Here is a 26360-nt window from a genome sequence, read left to right as displayed (position 1 = left end):
AATGATAATCGGATAACATGTGAATTTTGGTGGAACGCGACACGTTATTACCACGCCTAAGGAACCGGAGAAAAGGATTTTTTTAAGAAAAAAAAAAAAAAAAATCTAACGCGCTGAAGAGTTGCTTAAGTTTTACGCCGCAGATTTAACAAACTATTGAATGCTGCAAATCATCTTCTCAATTCAAACATTAGAAAAACGAAAAATGGAGGTAGAAGAAAATCCTCAATTGCAAACGCAACCTGAGTCATCGCCAATGGAAGTTGAACAGATAGATCGGAGGCCGGCGGCTCTCGGAGACCTCCGAATTCTTCCCGACGAAGTTTTGTGCGCTATACTGACTTTTCTCACTCCTCACGATGTCGCTCGCCTTTCCTGTGTTAGCAGGTTTTTTCAATTCCTTTACTGTTTTTTCTGCAAAAAACTTAGTTTTGTGTATTTTTGATGTTTTTGAATGTGGAATTTGTGATCATATTGTTTGTAAATACGATGATTCGCAATGACTTTTGGTTTGGAGCTCAATTTCTGCTTATCATATGTAAATAGGAATGACGGTTCAGTTTCGAGTTTAATTAAGCTTTAGTTTCAATTGCATCATCGCATGATTCATTGCTTCTTCTGACCTATAGGTGTTCAATTTTTATTTGATCTCTATGAATTAGTAGAATGTGGATCTTGTGTCCGTTTCTTTCTTCTCATTTTCAGTTATTATTGGTCTATGGCAGATAGACGCAGATAGTTTGCTTATTCTGGCCGGGTGATCAAGTTGTTGGTGTGCCTGTGAGCATGTTGATTGGAATCTGATTAAATACTTAGAATATCTGCTTAAGATAGTATGGATGATAGTGACAAAGTTACTGCCTTTATTGATTGTGCCCCTATGCCCAGTGGCGGAGGCAAAATCTCCACGAAGGGGGACCCATGACCTTATGTAGATTTTGAACCCCTTGACCACTAAACTACACTTTTGGATTGTGTTAAGGGGGTTCAAAACTTAATATATAGAGGTAAAAACAGATTTTGCCTTATATATACAGTGTAATTTTTCGGCGAAGGGGGGTTACTACCTTTATTGATTGTGCCCCTATGCCTATTAATCACTCGTAGAGTCAGTAGAGCCGAGCTTATTGATTGGACATGATTTCTTGAGATACAACTCCTTATTCGTAGTGCTTTCAGTGCCTTCATTTTCTGATGTAAGCTTAAGGAAAAACTCACTGCCACTTTATCCCGTACATTTCTCAAATACTTACCATTTTGCAGTGTGATGTATATTCTATGCAATGAGGAGCCCCTATGGATGAGCATATGCCTTGATATTGCTAATCGTCAGCTTCAATATAAAGGCTCCTGGAAAAGAACAGCCCTGGACCAGTATGGATATTGATAGGATTTTCCTCTGCAGTGTAGTTAGCCTTCATATATTCTGTTTTCTGACAGTTCATTGTATTTTCCCTTTGGATGTAGATTGAATGTGACTTTTGAAAACAATGAATCCTGCCGGAAGCCGCTACACTTTGACGGTAATATATATATGTATGCATATATTTCTATTGGTTTCTTGGATTTTCTACACAATGTACTAATGGGAGCTCAACTTGTGCAGGATTCAATTCTTTGTTCCTGTATCGTAGATTATACCGGTGCTATACATCATTGAATGGATTTTATTATGATACCGGAAACGTGGAAAGAGCGAAGAACCTTTCTATAGAAGAGTTTCATGATAAGTATGATGGACAGAAACCGGTATGGTGTTCGCTACCTAAAATCGTTTAACTCACATGGCGTGGTTGTCAGATTGTTGGTAATTTGTTGGATTATCTTTGTATCCACTACTTATATTGCATACAACTTGTGGTAAAGTTATGTTTTAGCTTGCATCATTTCATGCAATTTTACCTCCTTTCCGTTGAACATACTGCCTTTCTCAAATTATATGTCATATTTTCTGTTATTTAAGTTATCCCACAATTGTGTCTACTTTGCTTAAAGGGACACCTTTACTCTATTACCTTTAACAGATATCCTACTATCAAAAATTACTGTAGTTGCAACTTGAAATCAGTCTAAAATGTTCAAGTTCTTGCGAAGTTAGTTTTCTGTCACTTTTGGACCCACTTCTACTCAACTATTCTGGCATTTCAAGTGTTCCTTACTAGTTGTTCCCAAGTCAAAGTAGGGCACTTGAATAGATGAAGGGAGAGCTTATTGTCTTGTAATAATTAGTTTTACACGTGCATATCAGAAAACAAATTGTTTAGTGATTCTTCGTTGCCTCTTCTTCTTCTTCTTCTTGTGTTTTCCCGTCTCCATTACAATATTTTTTGCCTTTCATTTCCCTCCTTTTCTTTCTTATATATACACTGAATTCATCGTATTATACAGAGGATTCATATGGCTAGACTCCAACTAGTATAGTTGATTGATGATATAGACTGGCCCTTTCTGTTTAAATCTAGCTGGTTGCATTTTCTATCATATGACCTATGTTGTTCATATGTATTCTTAAAAGGGGGCAAAAGGCATGGGTTTAATTAGTCTGAAACTTTTTAGTGCTGACAACTTATGTGCATGGTTTTCTTGATTGACAGCTTATGAGAGTATAGATTATCTTCTTCACCAAGCTTATTACTTACACTATAACAGGTACTAATTGCTGGATTGGCTGACACTTGGCCTGCAAGCACTACATGGACTACGGAGGAGCTTTTGAAGAAATATGAAGATACAGCATTTAAATTATCTCAAAGAAGTCGTCACAAGATTAAGATGAAACTTAAGGACTATGTGTCTTACATCAAACTTCAGCATGACGAGGATCCTCTTTACATTTTCGATGAGAAGGTTCCTTTACACTCCTGCTATTCTCTCTGTGCAGTTTCTCCCGTGACAAATTGTTCTAATTTGAATTTTGTTCTCTCAGTTTGGGGAAACTGCACCAGAATTGTTGAAGGATTACAGTGTTCCAAATATATTCAAAGAAGACTTCTTTGATGTGCTGGACAGGGATCAACGACCTCCTTTCAGGTGGCTCATTATGGGACCGGAGAGGTCTGGTGCCTCTTGGCATGTTGATCCTGCCCTAACTAGTGCGTGGAATACACTTTTATGTGGTCGTAAAAGGTATATTATTGAGAACCAGTCTATCTCTTTCCCAGTCATCTTGTCTCAGGGTCTTGCTGAATACTTCAGTTAGTGCATGTGTTCTTTAATAATTCCTGACCAATCAAACTCGTACTCACTATTGCAACAACAACAATCTAGTATAATCCCACTAGTGGGGTATGGGGAGAGTAGTGTGCACGCAGACCTTACCCCTACCCTGGGGTAGAGAGGCTGTTTTCAAATAGACCCTCGGCATCCTTCCCTCCAAGAACTCCCCACCTTGCTCTTGGGGTGACTTGAACTCATAACCTCTTGGTTGGAAGTGGAGGTTGCTTACCATCAGAGCAACCCCTCTTGTCTCTCGTACTCACTATTGCCTACTTAGTTAATAATCTCCCTTACCAATCAATGAAGTTAAAGCAGAACGCATTGGAGATAATGCTGGTTTGCTCAGTTGTGGATAGAGATAATGGGGTTGGTCAGAAAACAGCCCTAGTGTTGAAGAAAAAGAAGTCATAGATGGAATGCTGAGGCTTAAGTAGGAATGTTATTTAGAGAGTTTATACTTCTGAACGAGTTTTTTTAAGCTCTCTCTGCCCTTCTGTCCTATAGGCATATCATACTTGCTTTTCATGGTAGGTTCGTTAGTGTATATCTACAAAGAGGCTAGCTTTGCTGAAAATTTGAGTTCGGTCAGTCTTTCACTTTTTTCCTTGAAGTTATTTCATGAAAAGTGCGCTTCGAAAATAGCCAAATTCATATATTCTTAAAAGTGTAAACAAAGGAAAAAAGAGTTTGACTCAATGAATATCTTCCCATAGTTTTCCTGGATAGGCATTATGTTTACCGTGAAAATGGTAACAACAATTAAATTTGTAAATGAGACTCTAAAAATATGTGATCTATTTTTATGGTAGTTGTTAGAGCAGTAAATGCTAAGAGTATGGGGTTTAATGAAGAAATACGAGCTAAAGCGGGACAGTAATCAAACCGAGAGGCTTGCAGCCCAAGCCTCGAACTGGTCGATGAAGGACCTCGAGGGTCGATATCTGGCTCGAGCTCGAGCTATCGGGGGTAGTCGGGAATGGGATAACAGTTGAGATATGATCAAGCAAGGCTCTTTATGGCCAATACCGAACAATAAATGAAGAACAAGTATAAAAGCTATAAACGTTAAGAGTGGCCTCGAGCTATTAAGAACGAGCAGGTTAGAGAGAAGAGAGAGATATTATTGATCTTGTGGAGAATAGTTGGAGCAACATCAGCCCCTTACAAAGTGGCATGGATTCCCTTTATATAGGAGAGGGAATACGATATAGTACAGAGACCCTGCTCATGCTGGCTGCTTGCCTCGGGAATTCCCCATCCTCGGAACCTCTGTTGGGTCGCGGGCGAACCTCGGGGGAGGGAGCTTGATCATAGTCCTGCAGCCTCGAGATACTGATATGACCACCCGAATGCATCTTAATGGCGGGAAATAGACTCCGATTTCACCTTATACAAATAGTCTCCGCATTTCCAAGAATGAAGTAATAGGAAACGATTTTGAACCGTCGTCTCGAGGTCATCATTGCCGTGACGTCAACCGTTTAAGAGCATTAAATGCCATGTTCCAGAGAACTGTGCAAGGTCGCCATCAGATGCGGTAATCGAGAAACCCACGAACTGCCATTGGCTCGTCCCTTCCGCTTCCCCAGCTGTTCCTATAAATGCATCGGTTGCGTAACACTTTCCACTTTCACCCCACTTCCAAGCTCACGAGTCAGAATTTTTGTATTTGACACCCCTTTATCTTTTCATAGAAGGATTTTTACCATTGACATGGCTAGGACCTCTAGGACGGTTCCCCGAGTGAACGACGCTGCATCATCATCCCGATCGCCTAAGGAAGAAACCAGAGCGGTTCCCTTCTTGGAACAATGTACCCCACCTGATCTCGATGTGTCAGAGGATTTTAATGTCGATGCCACTTCATCTACGTCGGGCCGATGCGTCCCGATATTAGCAAGGTGTCCCGATACGTTAGCGTCGTGACCGATATTAGCAAGGTGAAGAGGGTCTGCTGAACGAGGCAGTGGAGGTTCAGATTCCCGGTCCCGACGATAATATAACTGACTTTAAGGCTAGCTTCCTTCACGTGTACACCTACCCATTCACCCTGGGACCTGATAAATCTGTCGAGTCCCCTCCCTTGGAGATAGACCCGGTTATCCTTGATTTCTGCGACCGATACCAAGTGATGCTTGGTCAGATCTATCCTTTTTTTGGAGGATAGTGTTGATGCTTCGTTATTTCACCGAAGAGGTTGAGGGTGAGATCTTTACCCTCAATCATCTGGTCAGTATGTACAGTCCTCGATTGTATCGAGGCTTAATCAGGCTCTGCCATCGGTCCAAAAAATCTTTTTTCACGAGCGTCAACGAGGGAAAGGATCGAGGATGGATGAGCAGGTTTATCCGAGTAAGGACCTCGGATATCATCCCGGCCCAGAGGATGCCCTTTCCAAAGAGGTGGAATACCCGACGTAAGCAATTTTCCCCTTAGCTGCTTTTCAACTATTCTTCCTTTTGAAATAATAATCTCTTTGTGCTCCCTGCAGCCGCCGCTTGGCGCTCGGAGGTGGTCCCAGATTTGTCGGGATGGATCAGGAGGTTGAACGAGAAGTTCCCATATCGCGTTCGGTCTTGGACCGGCCTGGCTAAGAATCGTTGGGTGGCCAAGAATCATGTTGAGGTTTCTTTACCGCCTATGCTTCGTATTTTGTGTTTCTTTTTGAGCCCTTAGCAAAAGCGTATTGCGGTTACTGTGCTGGTGCAGGTCTTGGCGAGAATATGCTGATGAGGCCACCCCCTGGTGGCGAAGCAGGGGCCTTGGAGCTCGATACGAGCAAGAAGAGAAAAAGTAGGGCAGCTGTTGTCCGTCCTGCGACAAAGAAAACCAGGTCACTCGAGCACCGAGCCACTGTCGGGACTGCTGCTTCAACCTCAAAGTCAAATCCTGATACCGAAGGAGAGGATGATGATGGAAGCCCGCTAAGGAGGAGAACGAGGTCGAGTGCGAGAGACTTGCAGGCGCCTCGGTCGGAGGCTACTGAGTCCGGAACGGCTGGCTCCGGTTGGGCTCGTGGGCTGGGGGTCCTTGAAGAGGATGCTGATGTAGCTTCGAATCGCGCAGCCGGATTTGATGCAGTTTCCGCCAGGGGGACTGCTGGCGTTGATCCTGAAGGGTCGAGGCTCGAAGCCTTCCAGGAACGTGGGTTGCCATTTGGAGAAATTGGTGACCTGAACGACTTTATGTCGAGCTTTCCGGTCTCGTCAGGGGAACTGCGGGATGCCCACGGGATGATCGGCGCCACAGCGGGGACTCCTCTCAAAGGGGGAGACTTTATTGCTACCATCTTTGATGGTGCTATTGATAGAGCTGATCTCGATATTCCTGGAGCCGTCAAAGCGGCGGGGAAGTTCATGCAGCAGGTGATAGCCATTTCTCGTGCATTTCTTTCGTCCTCGAGCATCATTCTTCGTCTTTCTAACTTTTCCGCTATGTCGCAGTGTAAGGAGATGTACGATCATGCCATCCTCCGACTCCGCGGGGAGCTTTCTTATCAGGAGAAAGAGTGTAAGAAGGTTACCTCGAAGCTGCATGATTCGGAGGCTCGCTCTGCCCGGGGAGATAAAGAGTTGGGAGAACTTCGGGCCGCTTTGGGAACGGCTCTCCGAGAGAAGGCCGATCTTGCTGCTCAGGTACTTTGCCTTGCTCGTACCCGACTTTTATCCCGTATTCACATACATTCCGTATCCATATATTCATTGTCTTACCCTTCTCACGTAGGTCGAGCATAGTGGCTCACAGATTAATTAATTGAATGCAGAGATCTCCGGGTTGAGAGAGCGAAATGAAATAGCGGCCGGGGAGTTGGCAACATCCCGGGATCTTCTCAAGGGTGCTCGCAGAGAGATTGCTGCTTTGGCCGCGGCTAAGTCCGAGGTCGAGCAAAATGCTGTTACTTATCAGGAGGACGCTGCCACGGCGCATAGGGTAGCTCGTGACATATCCGTAGCAGCTGAGCAAAAACTGACCCGGGCTATTGAGCATGCTAAGGCGGAGGCGAGGAGAGAGACCCTGGAGGAACTCGGGGCCAGAGGTATCAACCTGTCAACTGACCTTAAGGAGGCCCGTGCAGTGGAGGAAAAACTGGCGCTTTTGATTTCCCCTGATAAGGGTGAAGATGATAGTGACGAGGAGTAGTCTCCGAGTCATTTGTGCATACCTTCCCCATCCCTATGTATGTGGCCCTCCGGGGAATGTACAATGTAAAGATGTTTTTCTTTTTGACAATGTAGAAAAGGAGTTTTCATTCTGTCAGCCCTTCTCCTTGCCCCTTTGCTTTTGCGTTTTTGCTTGTGCCTCTCGGTGCCGGCCTTTCGGGGCCTACTTTCGGATCAACCGGGACCCTGAAACTGGCCATACCCCGGGGTTAAATCGACAACTCCTCTCGAACCAATGTTTGTGACGTCGCCGAGGTCCCGTAGTTTTCTGAGTCACATGGGAGCCGGAGTGACTCCGCTAGTATGTTCCCCTAGGAGAGGGTGACTTTAACGCGGCCAAAATTAATTGGCCTTCTTGGGTAAGCGGGCAGTTGTTTCTTTGCCCCTATATATTTGTTCATCTGTCTCTTAAGCGGCGAATTTGCTGTTCTTGATAAGGCTATCTATTCTGCAGAGCCTGACACTTTTTGCTAGCCCTTCCGTTTCCTTGTTTCAGGAATTTTTTTTGCTCGGATCCTTGCTTTCCCCCCTAATCTGTCGTAGCCATGGCCGCTGCTTCGACGTCTGATCATCGGGTGCAGGGGAGTCTCTCCTGCGTTCCACATTCGGTCGGTGCCAGCGGCTCGCCTCCGATGTCGAGAGAGCGAGGCTCGGGGTGCTCCGCCTTGAGGAGGGCTGTCACGCCGGGGAAGCCTCCCAATGTTCTGGGCCATCGAGAGCATGTGTCCAGGATCATTTCATCAATGAGGGAGGAAAACCTCAAGGTGATCAGAAAAGATTGAGGATGGGCGGAAGACGCGATTTTGCAAGTACATTCCCTCGAGGAGAGTGCCATGACATATGTTGAGGAATTTTTGAGTGTATACACTCATGTTTTCGCGTCGGGTTCCCCGGACCGGGTCGTACTTGATTTTTGACGAAGATATCAAGTAACGTTGGCGCAGGTTCATCCCTCTCTTTGGAGAACAGTGCAGGCGACGAGATATTTTGCCGACAAGGCCGGGATAGAATTTACCCTCAGCCACCTCGTGAGGTTGTATCGGCCATTGTGCTACCGGGGCCTGATTGCTCTTCAGCGTCGATCCACCCGAGCTCCTGCGATTGGCAGCGAGGAGGATGTGGACTGTGGATGGATGAATCGGTTCGTTCGGATCCGAACGACCGATGTTATCCCTGGAGAATTTTTGTCGTTTCCTGAGAAATGGAACTTCACACGTAAGTGCTTCATATGAGCTGTCTTCGTTTCAACCTGAGGCTGGCTCCATAACAATATCTTTTTGTTCTTTATTTGTAGCAACTCATTGGTCGCCCGGCGAGGTCCCTGATTTAGCCGAGTGGTATCGTAAGCTGGCAGCTTGCTCGATTTATGACAGGCGCCGGTGGCGAGATCTCTCAAAAAGGAGATGGGAGGCGAAGCATTATGGTAGGTGCCCGACGCTCTGCCTCCTAAGAAATGGCGTCTTTCCTGCCAGTTTATTTGATTTATCTGTCGCAGGTGCCGAGAGTCCTTTCGAGGCGGGACCATGTTCCCCGGGGGAGGAGGAGAGGTTGCTGGCTTTGGGATGAAGGAGTGCCAATAAAAGGAAAGGTGTTTCGGGGTGCAAAAAGGCTTGTAGTGAGGCGACTTCTTCGCAACGGTTAAGGAGAAGTGATTCGGTCGATCGGCAAACTTCCGGGAGTGGCGCGTTATCAGACGTTGCTTCGACCTTCGGCGAGGCTCAGCGTTTTGGCCTTTTGGTAAGTTTCGACTGCCGTAAAAATGTTCCGGCCCTGCGCTCTTCCTCTTTTTCTTTACCTGGCTTTCTTTCATAGGCCTTTGACAGGCTTAAAGCCGAGCTGCTTCGTTGCGAGGCCCCGTTGTGGGAGGCTCTGGATAGGGAGAAATCCCTCAAGCTTCTTTGTGTGGCAAAGGAAAGCGAGCTCGTCTCTTTACGGCGTGAGATGGACTGGAGCCGGGCTCGGGAGGTCCTCCTAAAGAAACAGGTACCCTGTATTTCATGTTGTGCTCCCTTTCTATCTTGGCGTCTTGATGTTTTGCTATTTCAGTTGAAGGACAAGGCGGATGAGCTGGGACAACTCTGGGGCGAGGTTGGCCGAGTCAAACGCGAATTCACCGAGCTGCAGGCGCATGTGAGTGCCTATTTTGTGGCCAAAGAGAGGGCTCAGGCCGGGGCTTTTGCTCTTGAGGCGCAAATCCAGACCGTCCGTGTGAATGATTCTGCTCGGGCGAAGATGATCGCAAGGCTTTCATCCGAGCTTTTGAGGGCGAAAACCGAGGTGGTGAATGTCCGGGCCGAGGTTGTGATGAGCAATACCAGGGCGGGACAGAAAGTGGCGGCCTATTCAAGGAGCGCTGCCGTTGCTAAAGCTGAGCTGAAGAGGGCCCTCGATCGTGCAAGCAATAGCAAGGAATATGTGAGGTGCAGATCTCGGACGGAAATCCTCGAGGAGATTTATGCTAGGGGCTTCGATCACTCGTGGGAAATCGAGCAAGCCAAAGTTCCTTCTGTCCGATGCTGAGGACGGTGGTGAGGACGCTGAGCTGAAGAGGGCCCTTGATCGTGCAAGCAATGGCAAGGAATATGTGAGGTGCAGATCTCGGAGGGAAATCCTCGAGGAGATTCATGCCAGGGGCTTCGATCACTTGGGGGAAATCGAGCAAGCCAAAGGAGAGGAGTACGATGCCAAGTTCCTTCTGTCCGATGCTGAGGACGGTGAGGAGGAGGCCACCGGGCCATAGTTGTCGAAAGGGGGAACGTCTATTCCCTGCTTTCCTCTTTGTGTGTATAGCTTTCATAATATGTCGTAGGCTGAGATTGTGCTTCATCGCCAATATGTAAAAATAAGAGGAGGAACCCCGCAATTTGTATCTTCTGTACTCTTGTTCGTCGGGATTTCAATCCGGTCGATTCGACCTTTGGGCTGACAGAAACCTCCGAACCTGCAATATGGCCCCGATGTTTATTAGGCTGGTAATAGCGGCTTTTATTTTTTGCCCTTAGGCTTGCGTACTTTAACCGTCTTCGGGTTTAGTCTCCAAGTCGGGATTCGACTCAAGCTCAATTTACCCTTGAGTTTTGTGTTTGCATGGGCTGGCAACAATGGCTATTACGCCTTGGGTCGGAGCGACCTTTTATGTATGTGGCCCTTAGGCATGCATAGTTAACTATTTTGGATCCGGTCTCTGAATTGGGTTACGACTTGAGCTCATTTTAATCCTCAAGTTTTCAATTTTCAAGCTGGCGATAGTGGCTCTTACGCTGTTTGGTCGTTGAGACCTTTTAATGTGCGGCCCGGAGGCTCGTTTGGCTGGCGACAATGGCTCTTACGTTTTTGCCCGTGGGCATTTTGTAGGCTTTGTTTCCCTCTCGTTAAGGTCTTTTCGAAATGATTTTGCCTGAACCGTCGTTGGTTCGGGAAGAACCTCGATTTCAAGTCGTTAACGGCGATGTTCGAGCACTTCGGAAGGTTCTTAGCTCGTAGGCTGAGTAGCTCGAAGCCTTGTGATTTGGAGCTAACATGGTCGAAACTCGTTTGCCTGTTGAGGGAAGCTTGTTTTAACCGGTTCTTTTCGAAGTATATTCGAAGTAATGGCCTGCGATTTTGTTAGCGACAATCGGGCGGCCGAGTCGCGTTAATTTGGCTGGTGTAGCCGTTTTGACCGTAGTCATATGTGTTTGGCCGGAGCCATTTTTGATCCCGAGTGATAGTTAGGCGTCTACACCGAGGGTATGCCCTTTCGGGATTCTTACAAATGCGACGTATAGCCTAAACTTCGGGATTGAGTTTTATGCCTGTAGTAAGGTCTTACAAAATTTTCAGGCCTGTTGAGGTCTTACAGTTTGTCATGCCTGTTGAGGTCTTACAGTTTGTCATGCTTGTTGAGGTCTTACAGTTTGTCATGCTATGTAGAATAGTTCTGGTTATGCCGGGTCTGCCCGCTCGGGGACTTACGGCCTCGGGTTTTCCAGTGTACGGCGATTGGCGACAGTCTCCGAGTCATCAAGTTTGCTTAGGCTCGAAGGCCGTTATTTGTGAGCTCGGAGTTACCTTGTTGGGGCTTATGAGCCCGGAGTTCCGACCCTGGGGTCGTGCGGGTGCCAAATAGTTTACGCTAAGTCTTCGAGTATTTCGGGATGCATTTGGTGGAGGGATCCCTGTCGAGAGTATGCTGAAATTTCCTCCCCTTTTTTTTTTGGAGTACGAGATGCTGAAAGATATTCTTTTATTGCTTGACGTAAATACATATCGTTTCATTGTTGTGAGCTAGGCCCGTGCGGGCGTGGCTCCTTGGACCGTTTGGTCCGGTACACGATTCCCTATTGAAACTCAGTCTGCCGTTCCCCGGCCCTTCCGAGTGGACGGCGCCTTCAAAAAGGGGGGGTGTCCTTCATCGTTTGATTACAGAAGAAGGCCTGTGATCTAGTCGGATCCTCCTTAGGGGGTACGTTGCTCCGCTAAGAACCTTGCTGGCGAGACCCTCTTCTGGGCGGAAGTCCGGCCGAGGGGAAAGAGCGCGGCAGGTTCTGTTAAGGCCTTGGGGTCTCTGGGTAGAGTTAGAACTTCCGAACGCCCTGGCCGGGTGTCTGCATATAGGTTAGTGAAAAATAACGAAGGGGGGAGGTAATTTTTCTTTACCGCGGGATGTGTAGGCGACGTTTCGGGGTTTGGTATGTTCCTACTGTTTCGGGGCGTGGACTCTAGTACGGCCCTCCGCTGTGCTTAATCAGGCTTGGCCGAAGATGTGGTTTGCTTACCCTTTGACTCTTTCGAGAGTGGAGATATTGGTGTCGGCGATGCGTCATGTGATGCGGAATTTCCCCTTGTCGCGTATTGCTTCCTGCCGACGGTTTTAGTTCCGTCCCTTGCGGGGAATTTCATCCTTTTGGCGAAGTGGGGGCGGCCCTGTCTTCGGGCGATGTGCCCGCGGTCGTTTGAATAAGGCGTCCGTGCCTTGCGCCTCCCTTGATGATACGAAACTCGGCGTTCCGGTCTGGGCCAGTCATGCTGTACTGAGAGAATGGTCTTTCTCCTTGTCGTAGCGATCGTCGTTCGGAATCTGTCAAAGATTCGAGAGGTGGTTGTGTTTTGACCCGGCGGCCCGACAGTGCTGATCGAGTCACATGCACTCATGTGCACATGTTTTATTTAAAACAGATTGAGTGAGGAAGAAGGTTACCAGTACATCATTGTGAGGTCGAGACGAGGCCTCAGTATCCTCTTTGTTGAATGTAAGGGTGTCCTTGGGGGTATATCCCCAGATCTGCCTTTCTCCGGTGACGAGAAATTTTGCTCTCCCTTTTACAAGTTCTTGGAAAGGGTCGTCGATCCTCCATTGTCGTGGCAATGCGCTGTGGCCCGTTTGCTTTGTTCTTCCTGGCCGCCTGCCATACTGGGGACTAAACTTGTATTCGGTCGCTCGTCAGTTCTCGGCGGTGATTTTTGTCGAGCGGCTTGGCGTCTTTCCTTCGGAGCTGGTGGCTATCTTCGGCCCCGCGGCCGCACTTGCTATGTAGTTCCCGCGTCAGGCTGTGATCCCTATGAGAGGAATTCGACCAAATTGGTCCGAGCCATTCGACGTCCCTGATTTCGCCTACAGCGAACACGATATTTGGTACAGCGATGTGGAAATTGTACTCTGATGGGCGAGGCGCCCTTGTCGGCCATGCGTCCTCGTCGAATCTGGCTTTGTTAACGATTCCTCGAGGATATTTTCCTCGGACCATTCTCCGATCGTTGCAAGGTAGATTGCATCTCGGGGCGTTCCAGTCTGCGGCACGCGGGTGGTACCTCCCTCTGTTTGGCATTGGTTTCTTTGCCAGGAGTCTGTTTGGGTAAGCTGAGCCCGAGGAGGCTCCCGGATGGTCATCCACGACCCTAATTTGCGACTGATGCCGGGTACGGGCATCCGACCAGGTCTTGGCTGGGTACCTGATCAAGTTTTGTTTAAACTGCCCCGAAATCGCCGGGCCTGGTTTGTTTAGGCTTTGAGTGAAAGCCTGTATTGCCCAGTTATCCGAAACCGGGGACAATCTCGTTCGTTCCATCAGGGAGTGAGGTGCGAATTCCCTTGGCGTCTCATTCCCCCTTTGTTCGACCCTGGATCTGTCGGGCTCCCTCGTCGTTGCTTCGATGGCATCGGCGTGTGTCTTTATGAAGGAGCCAGCCGGTATGGTAAGCGAGTTTATGGGGTCGGGTGCTAGGTTATGATGTCACATCATGGTTCCTTTCGAGAGTGTTTCCCCGAACCTCTTCAACAAGACGGGCTCAATCTCATCATCTTTTGGGTCGTTGCCTTTTCCCGCGCACATATAGGCGGTGATGTGTTCGTTGGGATCTGAGGTCCCGTTGTACTTAGGGAGTTCTGTACTTCTTTGAAATGGGTTCCGGGGCCGCTTTCTCGGGGAACGGCCGTTGCACGAATTTCCACGAACCTGATTCGATCCTTTCGGAGAGATCCCCAAGCATCTTTGCTATGGCAAGGCCGGCTACCGATCCGTTATTGCTTGATCCCTCGGGTACTTGTTTGGCTAGGGGAGCTGTTTCCGGCACAGCCGTGCTGGGAGTCTTCGGATGGCTTTGTAACTAAGCAATGGCCAACTGTTGTGCCTGCAACATTTCAAAAATAACATGAAGACTAACTTCCTGTGCTGCCCGAGCTGGGGTTTTTTGGGCTTCCTATTGGTCGTCATGCCGTATGCTCCTGTCAGTGTGTGAGGTTTCATTGGCCCGCTGCGTGTCTCGCGAAACCACATCCGCTAGAATCGGTCCAGGTGCGTTATCGGGGTTCCGCGGCGGTGCGCCAACGACTGGAACAACCATACCATTTTCTCCGTGATTTTCGAGGTAGTCGTTCTTAACCTCGTTTACCGAGCCAGAAGTTTCGACCTGAAATCAAGAGATCTTGGACAAGAAAAAGTGTGAAAGATAACTTGCGTTTGTGTAATGAAACTAGCAAGAAAATAATCACTATTATTTTTAGCCCCACGGTGGGCGCCAAACTGTTTACCGTGAAAATGGTAACAACAATTAAATTTGTAAATGTGACTAAAAATATGTGATCTATTTTTATGCTAGTTGTTAGAGGAGTAGATGCGAAGAGTATGAGGTTTAACGAAGAAATACGAGCTAAAGCGGGGCAGTAATCAAACCGAGAGGCTTGCAGCCCGAGCCTCAGACTGGTCGATGAAGGACCTCGAGGTCGATATCTGGCTCGAGCTATCGGGGTAGTCGGGAATGGGATAACAGTTGAGATATGATCAAGCAAGGCTCTTTATGGCCAATACCAAACAATAAATGAAGAACAAGTATAAAAGCTATAAACGTTAAGAGTGGCCTCGAGCTAATAAGAACGAGCAGGTTAGAGAGAAGAGAGAGATATTATTGATCTTGTGGAGAATAGTTGGAGCAACATCAGCCCCTTACAAAGTGGCATGGATTCTCTTTATATAGGAGAGAGAATACGATATAGTACAGAGTGCATTAAATGTAAAGATACGGGGATGGGACGGCTAGGCACGATGCTAGACCCTGCTGATGTTGGCTGCTTGCCTCGGGAATTCCCCATCCTCGGAACCTTTGTTGGGTCGCGGGCGAACCTCGGGGGAGGGAGCTCGATCGTAGTCCTGCAGCCTCGAGATACTGATATGACCCCCCAAATGCATCTTAATGGTGGGAAATAGACTCCTCCGATTTCACCGTATATACATTATTAAGTTAATGCAGAGTTTAGTGCTTTGCATTTATGATAGCTTGGAGCAGGGAATGAGCTAAAAAGAAGCTGAGCAAAGAAGTGGATGGTGACAAAAGACAGATTTTGGCTCTCAGCTGGGAGTTTATTGATTACAATGATTGTAACTTAGCATTCAATGTCTTTAATTATTCATAATAGCCTCATTATGATTTGGAGAACTTTCGCCCTTTCCGGCTCTTCTCCTCCATGCTTCAGACAGTTATACGATTCCAGAAGATGATCCAGAATTGGGTCAATCACGTTTATTAGAAGTCGACAATAGAGTGGTTGTACCAGCAAAAAGTTATATACGTTTTATTGTAACATCTGCTGATGTACCTCATAGTTGGGCTGCTTGTGCAATTAGATTCTTTTCTTTCTATTTCTATTTTATTTCATTCCTATTCTCCTTTCTCAGAAAAAGGGCCTTTAACCAAAGTAAAAGATTACTTCGTTCTTGATAGTTATTTACTTACTCAGTGGATAGGAACATACTCTGAATCAGAATATTAAGGAGTAGATTTGAGTTTGTTTTATACCATATAACTTGCATCATTTGGAACTTTTGAAATATCTTGATGGTATTCTCATTTTACACTGCTCCAAGAATTATTCCTATACTGTAGTTTGGAACTAGTGGATTAATCACCATTGCAATGCTTATCGGGGGATAAAAAGGTCATTGTTCATTTTTATTATGCAGGTGGGCACTTTATCCTCCTGGGAGAGTACCTTTAGGAGTGACAGTTCATGTAAATGAAGAAGATGGTGATGTCAGTATTGACACTCCATCATCTTTGCAGGTATTAATTATTTTTTAGATGCAAATAATTTGCTTCCACTTTGCCTAATGTTGTGATGGTTTTTTATTTGTTTGAGCCATGTTATGTGATTTTTCTCTCCTGTCCATCCAGTGGTGGCTGGACTTCTACCCTCTTCTCGCTGAGGAGGACAAGCCGATAGAATGTACTCAACTGCCTGGGGAAACAATATTTGTCCCTAGCGGATGGTGGCATTGCGTGCTAAATTTGGAGACTACTGTTGCTGTGACACAGAATTTTGTGAACACCAAGAACTTTGAATTTGTGTGTCTGGATATGGCTCCTGGTTATAGGCATAAAGGAGTTTGCCGTGCTGGGCTTCTTGCTTTGGATGATATCAGTATTGAGGATGTCAGAAAAAATGTGTTGTCCTTGGACAACAGTTTGAGCTGCTCTGACCTGTCAAGGAAAGAGAAGAGGATTAGAGTTGACCAACCTGCTAAAGGTTCAGAAAATGGAAGTACTATAGATGGTGATTTGGGAGAGGTGGAATTTTCTTATGACATAAATTTCTTAGCTATGTTTCTGGATAAAGAGCGGGATCACTACACTTCGTTATGGAGCTCGAGCAACTCTATTGGGCAGCGAGAAATGAGAGGGTGGTTATCGAAGCTTTGGGTTGGAAAACCAGGGATTAGAGACCTTCTATGGAAGGTATTTATATATTCCATTCTCTGCTTGTTTATGGTTAGTTTTGTTGTTCTTCTTTTCTTCTTTTTTTTTTTGGGGGGGGGGGGGGGGCAGTCAATATTACTATTCTAAGTATACTAGAAGCTTTCGTGGAAAAAGTCAATTGTGGCTAGGGAATAGAAAATTATCTTTATATGTCTCTCCGCTTGTTATTTGTATTGGACCATGAAATAAGATACTAATTTGAAGAGTTTATATATGCCTAAGTTGCTGCATAGCAGGAACCTTGACCTTTTTCAGCTGCACAGCTGATCTCACATAGTCGCATGTTATGTATATTGTATACTGTGCACAATGAGGTGTTAGATTAATAATTGTCATCTGTCAGGGTGACTTTTATGTAATTTAAGCTTCTGTTATCACTTCTGACTACCTTAGAATTACTTTTGCTAGGGAGCCTGTCTGGCGCTGAATGCTGATAGATGGTACACATATGTGGCAGAAATTTGTACCTCCCATGGGTTGCCGTTGCCAACTGATGATGAGAGGCTTCCTGTTGGAACAGGCAGCAATCCAGTAAGTTTTTGTGCTTAGCAGATCTTCGACTGTTATGCTTATTCCTTAGTGTCACTTTTTTCTCTAGACTGAAGTTGAAGGGAACATTTAGTTATTCTTGGAGCCTGACATTTAACATTTGTGATGTTAGAATAGTTATGTAAATTGTAAATAACCCTAATCCCATATGTATTAGGAGTAGGACATGTATTATATATATCATAGTTAACATATATGAATAATATCATATTTTTCTCCCGTGCATTCTCACATGGTATTAGAGCTTTGGTGAGAAGAGATCGTTGTGCGTCATTCCAGCGACATCCGGGAAGAAAGAACTTAATCACCGTGCGGTTTTCCGGTGACCTAAGTGACTATTTGCGTCAAAGTCACTAATTATCAGTGTTGTGCGAAATCCAACAACACCAAAAGGTTCCTAAGAGATAGGCGACCAAACCCAGAAAGTCACCTGAAAAAGGCCATCCACGCGCCTGCCGGAAATCTACCGCCGCCGGCGCGTCTGTCCCACGCGCCGGCGTGTGGGGGCTGTTTCGGCCAGAATTTGGAAACGTTTCTTTTGGATAGTGTCATCTCCTTGCAATTCCAAGTCTACCCATCCAATTTAAACCAAATTCCGACCACTTTTATATTTTTCCGGCGCGTGCGTGTTTCTCCGGCCATTTTTTGGCCAAGCTTCTTGAGGGCAGCCTAGTCGCACATAAATTACGAGTCCATTGGTACTATTTCCGACAGATTCCGACAACTTTGGAATTTTCCGACGAGCTACAGTGATTTTCCGGCGAGCTACCGTGATTTCCCGTCGTGAACAGTGATCCCCAGAAAATTTCTACTTTTTCCAGCACAATATTATAATGGCATTCATATAAGAAGTCTTTAACTCACAATCCGTTGGATCCAATGCATTGAATCCAATCCAGATGGTTTCTTTACCGGAGTATATTGAGTTCCTTCACTACAAAGCATGTAAACAGACATCTTCAGGGATAGCTTCCGTTGTTCAAACAGATAATAGCGTGACTTGTGTCTCCCAATCTTCAACCTATGAGTCTTGGGTCATTGATTCAGGAACATCTGATCATATTTCCGGTAACTAATCTCTTTTCACTAGTATTTCATATTCTCAATCTCTTCCGGCAGTCACAATGGCTAATGGGTCTCAAACCATGGCAACTGCAATAGGTCAAGCAAGCCCTCTTCCTTCCTTACCTTTAGATTCAGTGCTTTATGTTCCCAATAGTCCTTTTAATCTCATAGCCGTTAGTCGCTTAGCCAAATCACTTAAATGCGCTGTTTTATTTCTTGATGACCTTGTTTTATATAGGAACGCAGTACGGAGCGGATCATTGGTACCGGACGTGAATCAGATGGACTTTATTACCTTATCCTTGCAAAATCACATGGACTCGCATCTTGTCTTCCTTCAATAACTTGTCTTGTTATCGATTCACCAGATTTATTACATAAACGGTTGGGACATCCCAGTTTGTCAAAACTTCAGAAAATGGTACCTGGTTTATCTCACTTGTCCACTCTAGAGTGTGAGTCATGTCAGCTCGGTAAGCATACCCGCTCTCATTTCCCTCTGCATCCTGATAATAGAGCAGAGTCATCTTTTACTTTAGTCCATTCAGATGTTTGGGGTCCTAGTCGAGTCAGTTCTACCTTGGGATTCCGCTACTTTGTTAGTTTCATTGATGATTATTCCAGGTGCACTTGGATATTTTTGATGAAAAATCGATCTGAGTTGTTTTCTATTTTCCAGACCTTACACACTGAAATTCAAAATCAATTTGGGGTTTATATCCACACATTTCGTAGTGATAATGTCCTAGAGTATTTGGCTTCCCCATTTCAGCAGTTTATGAACTCTCATGGGATCATTCATCAAACATCTTGTCCGCACATCTCAACAAAATGGGGTAGCTGAAAGAAAGAATAGACATCTTATTTAAACTGCTCGTACCCTACTCATACAATCTCATACTCCGTTGCGTTTTTGGGGGGATGTAGTTCTTACATCTTGCTATCTTATTAATCGTATGCCATCTTCAGCTATCCAGAATCAAGTTCCATTTTCTGTCCTGTTTCCCCACTTACCTTTGTTCTCTCTTCCACCCCATGTCTTTGGAAGCACGTGTTTTGTTCATAACCTTACTCCAGGAAAAGATAAGTTAGCTCCTCGTGCTCTTAAGTGTATATTTCTGGGTTACTCAAGAAAGCAAAAGGGGTATCGATGCTATTCTCCTGACCTCCAGCGGTATCTTATGTCTGCTGATGTTCCTTATTTGAAACCCAATCATACTTCATAGATCCAGGTAATCACTTAGATATTTCTGAGGTGCTACCAGTTTCATCTTTTGAAGATTCAGTCACTACCTCCCATTCATCTTCCTTTACAACTCTAGCTCCACCACCTACTGCTCCAGTTGCAGCTCCACCACCTACTGCTCTAGTTGCAGCTCCACCACCTATAGCTCCAGTTCCACCACCTAGTGCAGTTCAACCTTCTGCAGCTCCACCACTCTTGACTTATCATTGTCGTCAACGTTCAACATTAGGCCCAGGTGATTCACGTCCTGCATCAAATTCTGCACCTATTGCGGACTTGTGTCCTCTTAGTCAACCAATTGCACTCCGCAAAGGTGTATGATCCACTCTTAATCCTAATCCTCATTATGTCGGTTTAAGTTATCATGTCTGTCATCACCTTATTATGCTTTTATATCATCTTTGTCCACTGTTTCTATCTCGAAGTCTACAGGTGAGACACTATCTCATCCAGGATGGCGACAGGCTATGATTGAGGAGATGTTTGCTTTACATGCGAGTGACACTTGGGAGCTTGTTACTCTTCCTTCAGGTAAGTCTACTGTTGGTTGTCATTGGGTTTATGCAGTCAAAGTCGGCCCCGGATGGCTAGGTTGATCGTCTTAAGGCTCGTCTTGTTGCAAAAGGATACACTCAGATTTTTGGGCTTGATTATAGTGGCACTTTCTCTCCCATGGCTAAGATAGCATCAGTCCGCCTTTTTCTATCCATGGATGTTGTTCGCCATTGGCCTCTCTATCAGCTGGACATTAAGAATGCTTTTTTACACGGTGACCTTGAGGATGAAGTTTATATGGAGCAACCACCTGAGTTTGTTGCTCAGGGGGAGTCTCGTGGCCTTGTATGTCGCTTGCGCCGGCCACTTTATGGTCTAAAGCGAGCCTCGAGCCTGGTTTGGTAAGTTCAGCACAGTTATCCAGGAGTTTGGCATGACTCGGAGTGAAGCTGATCACTCTGTATTTTATCGGCATTCTGCTTCGAGTCTCTGTATCTATCTGGTGGTCTATGTTGACGACATTGTTATTACCGGCAATGATCAGGATGGTATTACTAAATTGAAGCAACATCTCTTTCAACACTTTCAGACTAAGGATCTGGGCAAACTAAAGTATCTTCTGGGTATTGAGGTCGCTCAGTCTAGCTCAGCTATTGTGATCTCACAACGGAAGTATGCCTTAGATATTCTTGAGGAGACAGGAATGACAGGTTGTAGACCTGTTGACACTCTGATGGATCCGAATTCTAAACTTCTGCCAGGACAGGGGGAGCCTCTTAGTGATCCTGCAAGATATAGGCGGTTGGTTGGTAAATTAAATTACCTTACAGTGACAAGACCTGACATTTCCTTTCCTATGAGTGTTGTGAGTCAGTTTATGGATTCTACGTGTGATAGTCATTGGGATGCAGTTGTCCGCATTCTTCGGTATATAAAATCAGCTCCGGGCAAAGGTTTATTGTTTGAGGATCGAAGCCATGAGCAGATCATTGGATATTCAGATGTTGATTGGGCAGGATCACCTTCTGATAGACGTTCTATGTCTGGATATTGTATCTTAGTAGGAGGAAATTTGGTGTCTTGGAAGAGCAAGAAACAGAATGTGGTTGCTCGCGGTCTAGTGCGGAAGCAGAACATCGAGCAATGGCTATGGCGTTGTGAGTCAGTTTATGGATTCTTTGTGTGATAGTCATTGGGGTGCAGTTGTCCGCATTTTCGGTATATAAAATCAGCTCCAGGCAAAGGTTTATTGTTTGAGGATCGAGGCTATGAGCAGATCATTGGATACACAGATGCTGATTGGGCAGGATCCCCTTCTGGTAGACGTTCTACGTATGGATATTGTGTCTTAGTAGGAGGAAATTTGGTGTCTTGGAAGAGCAAGAAACAGAATGTGGTTGCTCGGTCTAGTGCGAAAGCAGAATATCGAGCAATAGCTATGGCGACATGTGAGCTAATTTGGATCAAACAGTTGCTCAAGGAGTTAAAATTTGGTGAGATTAGTTAGATGGGACTTGTGTGTGATAATCAAGCTGCTCTTCATATTGCGTCAAATCCAGTGTTCCATGAGAGAGCTAAACACATTGAGATTGACTGTCACTTTGTCAGAGAAAAGATACTCTCGGGAGATATTGCTACAAAGTTTGTGAAATCGAGTGATCAGCTTGCAGATATTTTCACCAAGTCCCTCACTGGTCCTCGTATTAACTACATATGTAACAAGCTCGGTACATATGATTTATATGCACCAGCTTGAGGGGGAGTGTTAGAATAGTTATGTAAATAGTAGTAAATAACCCTAATCCCATATGTATTAGGAGTAAGACGTGTTATGTATATATATATATAAAATACATGTCCTACTCCTAATACATATGGGATTAGGGTTATTTACTACTATTTACATAACTATTCTAACAATAACCATAGAATGTAACCATGCATGACCGGTAGATCCTCACATGTGATAATGTTGAGGGTTTAAAACATCAATACTCAAGTAGGCTGTTCTCATCTCAATGAGTTAATGCTGAAGTTGAGATGTCTTACAAAAGAGTGTAAGATCAATTATTCTTACAAAGATGTAGTATCATCATTAACCTAGCAAGTCGTAATACTTGTGTACAGGTTTATCTAGCTGGGGACAATGTTATAAAAATATTTGTTGAAGAGGGATTAGAAGCTTGCCTTCATTCTTTGGGCACCGAGGTAGATCTGTTGTTCTGGCATTTTTTTTTTCCTTCTATTTCTTTGTACTATTATTGATTCAGTTATGGTTTGATCTTTTGCAGCTTGAGTTTTACAGTCTACTCCAGAAAATAAACTCCCCTCTGAAGAATCACATTCCTAATGTTTTGGCCAGTGGGATTCTTTATATTGAAAATGGATTGTATAAAGTTCAGCATTGGGATTGCAAAGGAGTTCCGGAGGTGGTTGCTAACATTACTCCCCTTGTGGAACTTGAGCAAGTTGATTATCCATTTGGTCTTTGGAGTAAAAGGCAGTTTGATTTTAAAAAAGCTGGGATGTCATTACCCGAACTAGTAAGCGCTGGCAGCGGCTCAACAATATGGCCATATGTCATAACACAGAGATGCAAAGGAAAAATATATGCTCAAATGTTAGTGAGATCCATTTATATTTTAATAGATGTCTATAATTGACTGTATCATTCATTTGAAGTACTTTCAGTTGTTATTTTGAAGCACTGCTCCTCCTTTTCATTTACTTTGCTCTTGTTAGCAGAAGAGATTCCATCTCATGGGAAGATACTGTAAATTTGGCCTCCTTCCTGGGAGAACAAATGCGCAACCTTCATCTTGTGCCATGCCCAGCTTTGAATGATTCAATATATTCGGAAGCCCAGCAGAAAGTACTCCTCAATGCTAATGGGTATCTGGAGGATGATGAGGGCAAGATTTGTGCTCTTGGAGAGTGGAATTTGTTCCTGAGAACTCTGAACAGGAGAAAGAAGGATGTTTGTAACCGCTTGACCAAATGGTAAGCCTTTAATACCGAATACTTTGTTGATCATAAAGCAGCTTTAAAGTCTCATATTATGTAGTGAAGCTTCTCTTATTACCTTGCTTCTACTCACCTGGTTTTGTGACTTTGACTGTGATATTTGACACCATGATCTTCGTTTATTCTCCTAGATACAAACGCCATAGATAATAAAACTGTGGGTCTAATTCCTCTCTATTATCTTATAGAATTCTTGGGTTGGTTAGTGTTGCATTAATGTAACAACTATGTCAGGGGTAATACGAATGTTTTCTTTTTTGATTCTGAATTGTCTCTTCATTTGGTGTCAGATCAGCGATACGTGTTATTCTATTAAACTAAAGCCTTTCTTTGGACTATTGCCTACCACGACTTACCACTAGTTTCTTCAAAATGGTACTTGGGCCCCTCTTCTATTCCAAATAATGCTACAAATCTCTGAAGTCAAATTTTCTCTATTATTTGACTAATTTTGATTTAAATATAATAAAGTTCAACTCTACTTTTAATAAGAGACACATATATAAAATGCATTTCAACTTTTAGTTTAATAGTTGTGAATTTCATTTATAAAGAAATGTAGTTTTGAAATTTCATGAGACACCTACATTGGGGAAAAAAGATACTCTTATAAAGTTATTTCTTCAATTGAAAAGTTAAAGTCCGTGATGACTTCTTTACTACTTATATATTGCATAATTAATATGATAGAGGAGGCATGTTATCCTAGCTTAACTCTCTTGTTCACCACATGAAAGACAATTATGTTCAGTTATTATATTTAGGCAAGGACTTCTTGTTAACCTCTGTGTTTTGCGTTTTGTGGTGCTTGTTTTCTACTGGATTAATGTTTTAACTTTTTTGTTCACTTCATAAAAGGTAATGTACGTCAGTTATTTGTGCCTTATTTGAAAAAAATCTATTCCGACAGATTTGCGTGTTAATATATGTATGTGTTAACTCTTCATCAAAAAATAATCTCTGTATGTTGGCTATTATGATGACTGCTTTCTACTCTATTACTCTTTTGCAGTGTGACACCTATATGTGACCTTTTCCCTGGACATTTAGATATGCTGGCACAAGCACTGTGAATTTGAGCTTCTAATGCAGAAGTTGGATCTGAGTCTTTTGTTGTTTCAATCTGTAGGGGTGATCCGATTCCTGGAGAACTGATTGAGAAAGTTGAGGAATACATCCCTGATGACCTTGGAAAGGTTCTTATATTTAATAATGAAGTGATTCATTGGACTTCCTTCAGTCTGCTAGACATTTTATTGTTTCTTTTGTCCCTTTTTCCTTCCTCTGAAGAAAATGCATTTCTCTGACTTCTTGTTTATTGTCTCTTTTTTAAGGTTGACATGGGATCCAGATCTTGTACCTGGATACACTCTGATGTAATGGATGACAATATCCACATGGAACCATGTTCCGTTGCTTCTCGCTTTGCAGGGACTATTGATGATCCTGAGTTGATTGACAATGTTTATGCTAATGGATCTGATTTGGGTGAGCCTGGACATGCATGGCGTCCTACTCATATACTTGATTTCAGTGATCTTTCAGTTGGTGAGTTATTAAGCAACTTTGACCTTGCTTTTTCGGGCTTGGTCTGCTGATAGTTTCATATTTCTTTTCCCGATGAATGAACCATGTTCTTATTTGGACTCTACTAGGCTTCTGCTGCTTGGCCCTAGATTATGTATAATTTGGAGAAGTTACGGTATGTCTAAGATAGTAACTTTTTAATGACTGCTTGTTCAAATGAATCTGGTAAAGTTTATGAGCGTATTGGATGAATATCAATGATTATAATAGCAGAAAAAGAGAAAAATAAGAAAAGAAAAAGGGAAATAGATATGGAACTGATTTGGAATTTGGCACCAGCTTCAGAGGCAGGCTTTGCCAAGTTAAAAGAAAACAATTTTTTTTTTATTTAAGAAAAAGACGACGACGACGACGAAGAATAATTCTACCCTCCTTACAATTTGCAGATTCTACTTAAAAGAAGAAAAGCTTTAGAGTCAGAGTAATTCTAAGACAGTTAGATTCTACCCTCCTTACAATTTGCAGATTAGGTTTACTTATTCTAACATGTGAGCTAATCAATGAGGTCCATTTTAGAAAAAGGCTTTACCTTTTTTAAGTGGTTTCGCATACTTTTGACAAGAGAAGCTTTTTGGTGGATATTAATTGGCTCAGAGAGTCTTGCAATTATACCTGCCATTACTTAAATTTAACTAGATCAGTCTAAAATTAGCACTGTAAATCTTGTATCACTAAAAACTTAAGATGTGGAAGGTTATAAAATATTCATTGAGTTGATTTTAGTTTTAAACATTTGAGTTTCTGTGATCAGTAACCCAGTTCTTTTCTCAGGGGACCCAATTTCTGACTTAATCCCGATATACCTGGATGTCTTTAGAGGAGATCCACATTTACTGAAGCAGTTTTTGGATAGCTATAAACTTCCATTTGTTAAAAGAGGACTTAATGCATCAGCCGAAAGCAACAGATTTCAGAGACTTTCTTACCGAGCCATGTGAGTACATATAGTCTGATGTTGTCATATTTCTTCTGTGTTGTCCTCGTGTGTTTTTCTATGAGATAATTGGAGGCGTTTTGTTCTTCAAAGTGAAATTTCACTAATAGAGCTTATATAATACCCGACCTTATGAAGATAGTAGTAATGCGTGCTTCGATTATGTGGCAACCGACATATATTTGGACCAATGTTGACGTGTGGACTCAGGCCTTAGAATCCATGACCCTCGTCCTTCACCATATTGAGGCATCATTTGTCATTTTTAGAATTGTTGATTTCCACTGATTGATACTCTCATCAATCAGATACCTCAATCACTTAAGGAGTTGCTGAATACAGTAGGAGTTTGAACTTGAGATTGTTAAGTTGAGCAGGTTTTAGTAGATAACTGGAACTAGAGACATTGTTCTATGTGATAGCCAACATGAGCACTGTAGATGAAGATAGAGTAGATTGGAGCCTCATACTCCTTTTGCCATGAAATATGCTGGAAACTCACCTTAAGTGACTTCCGTTGATACAGGTGCTACTGTATTTTGCATGATGAAAATGTTCTGGGAGTTATCTTCGGTACTTGGAAGGAACTAAGGAAGGCAAAATCATGGGAAGAAGTAGAGGAAGCTGTATGGGGAGATCTCAACAGTTATACAGGCTCCTGTTGAACTTTCTTTTTGTTCTTTTTAATTTAGTCTATCACGCCCCTGGTAAAATTTCTATTGCTGTATGTTGAATAAGTCCCAGTCGCTTGTACACACATTTGTTTGAATTTATTTGTTGATTTTATTCATCTTAACTTCTGATCATATCGTTAACATTTTAATAAAATTTATCATGTACGATAAAACTTGAAACA

General features: G+C 43.8%; 1 protein-coding gene and 1 long non-coding RNA gene across 10 annotated transcripts; both read left to right on the top strand.

Annotated features, from left to right (window-relative positions):
• LOC107761868 (lysine-specific demethylase JMJ21-like) lies at positions 1-26360 on the top strand. Of its 8 annotated transcripts, none has more exons than XR_012700008.1 (16): positions 1-387; positions 1264-1374; positions 1468-1523; positions 1607-1749; positions 2650-2847; positions 2927-3126; positions 15812-15911; positions 16023-16583; positions 17013-17135; positions 22087-22167; positions 22251-22579; positions 22705-22959; positions 23996-24179; positions 24318-24531; positions 25342-25504; positions 26031-26360. XR_012700008.1 is itself a non-coding variant. In XM_075232736.1 (16 exons), exons 1-16 carry the CDS (start codon positions 161-163, stop codon positions 26167-26169), a joined length of 2967 nt encoding a protein of 988 aa, XP_075088837.1. In that variant the 5' UTR covers positions 1-160; the 3' UTR covers positions 26170-26360. The 8 variants fall into 8 exon arrangements, 4 of the variants coding, with proteins under 4 accessions (XP_075088837.1, XP_075088836.1, XP_075088838.1 ...); XM_075232736.1 differs by having other exon boundaries at positions 24113-24179; XM_075232735.1 differs by having other exon boundaries at positions 22651-22959; positions 24113-24179.
• On the top strand, positions 6720-15218 carry LOC107761845 (uncharacterized). 2 transcript variants are annotated; one of them, XR_012700010.1, is made up of 3 exons: positions 6720-6851; positions 6940-8799; positions 8872-15218. It is a non-coding gene; the product is annotated as an uncharacterized LOC107761845 (long non-coding RNA). The 2 variants fall into 2 exon arrangements; XR_012700009.1 differs by having other exon boundaries at positions 6940-9113; positions 9189-15218.

This window comes from Nicotiana tabacum, chromosome 16 (assembly GCF_000715075.1).
Source record: "Nicotiana tabacum cultivar K326 chromosome 16, ASM71507v2, whole genome shotgun sequence".
Classification (NCBI taxonomy): domain Eukaryota; kingdom Viridiplantae; phylum Streptophyta; class Magnoliopsida; order Solanales; family Solanaceae; genus Nicotiana; species Nicotiana tabacum.
This window is presented reverse-complemented; position numbering and strand designations above follow the sequence as displayed.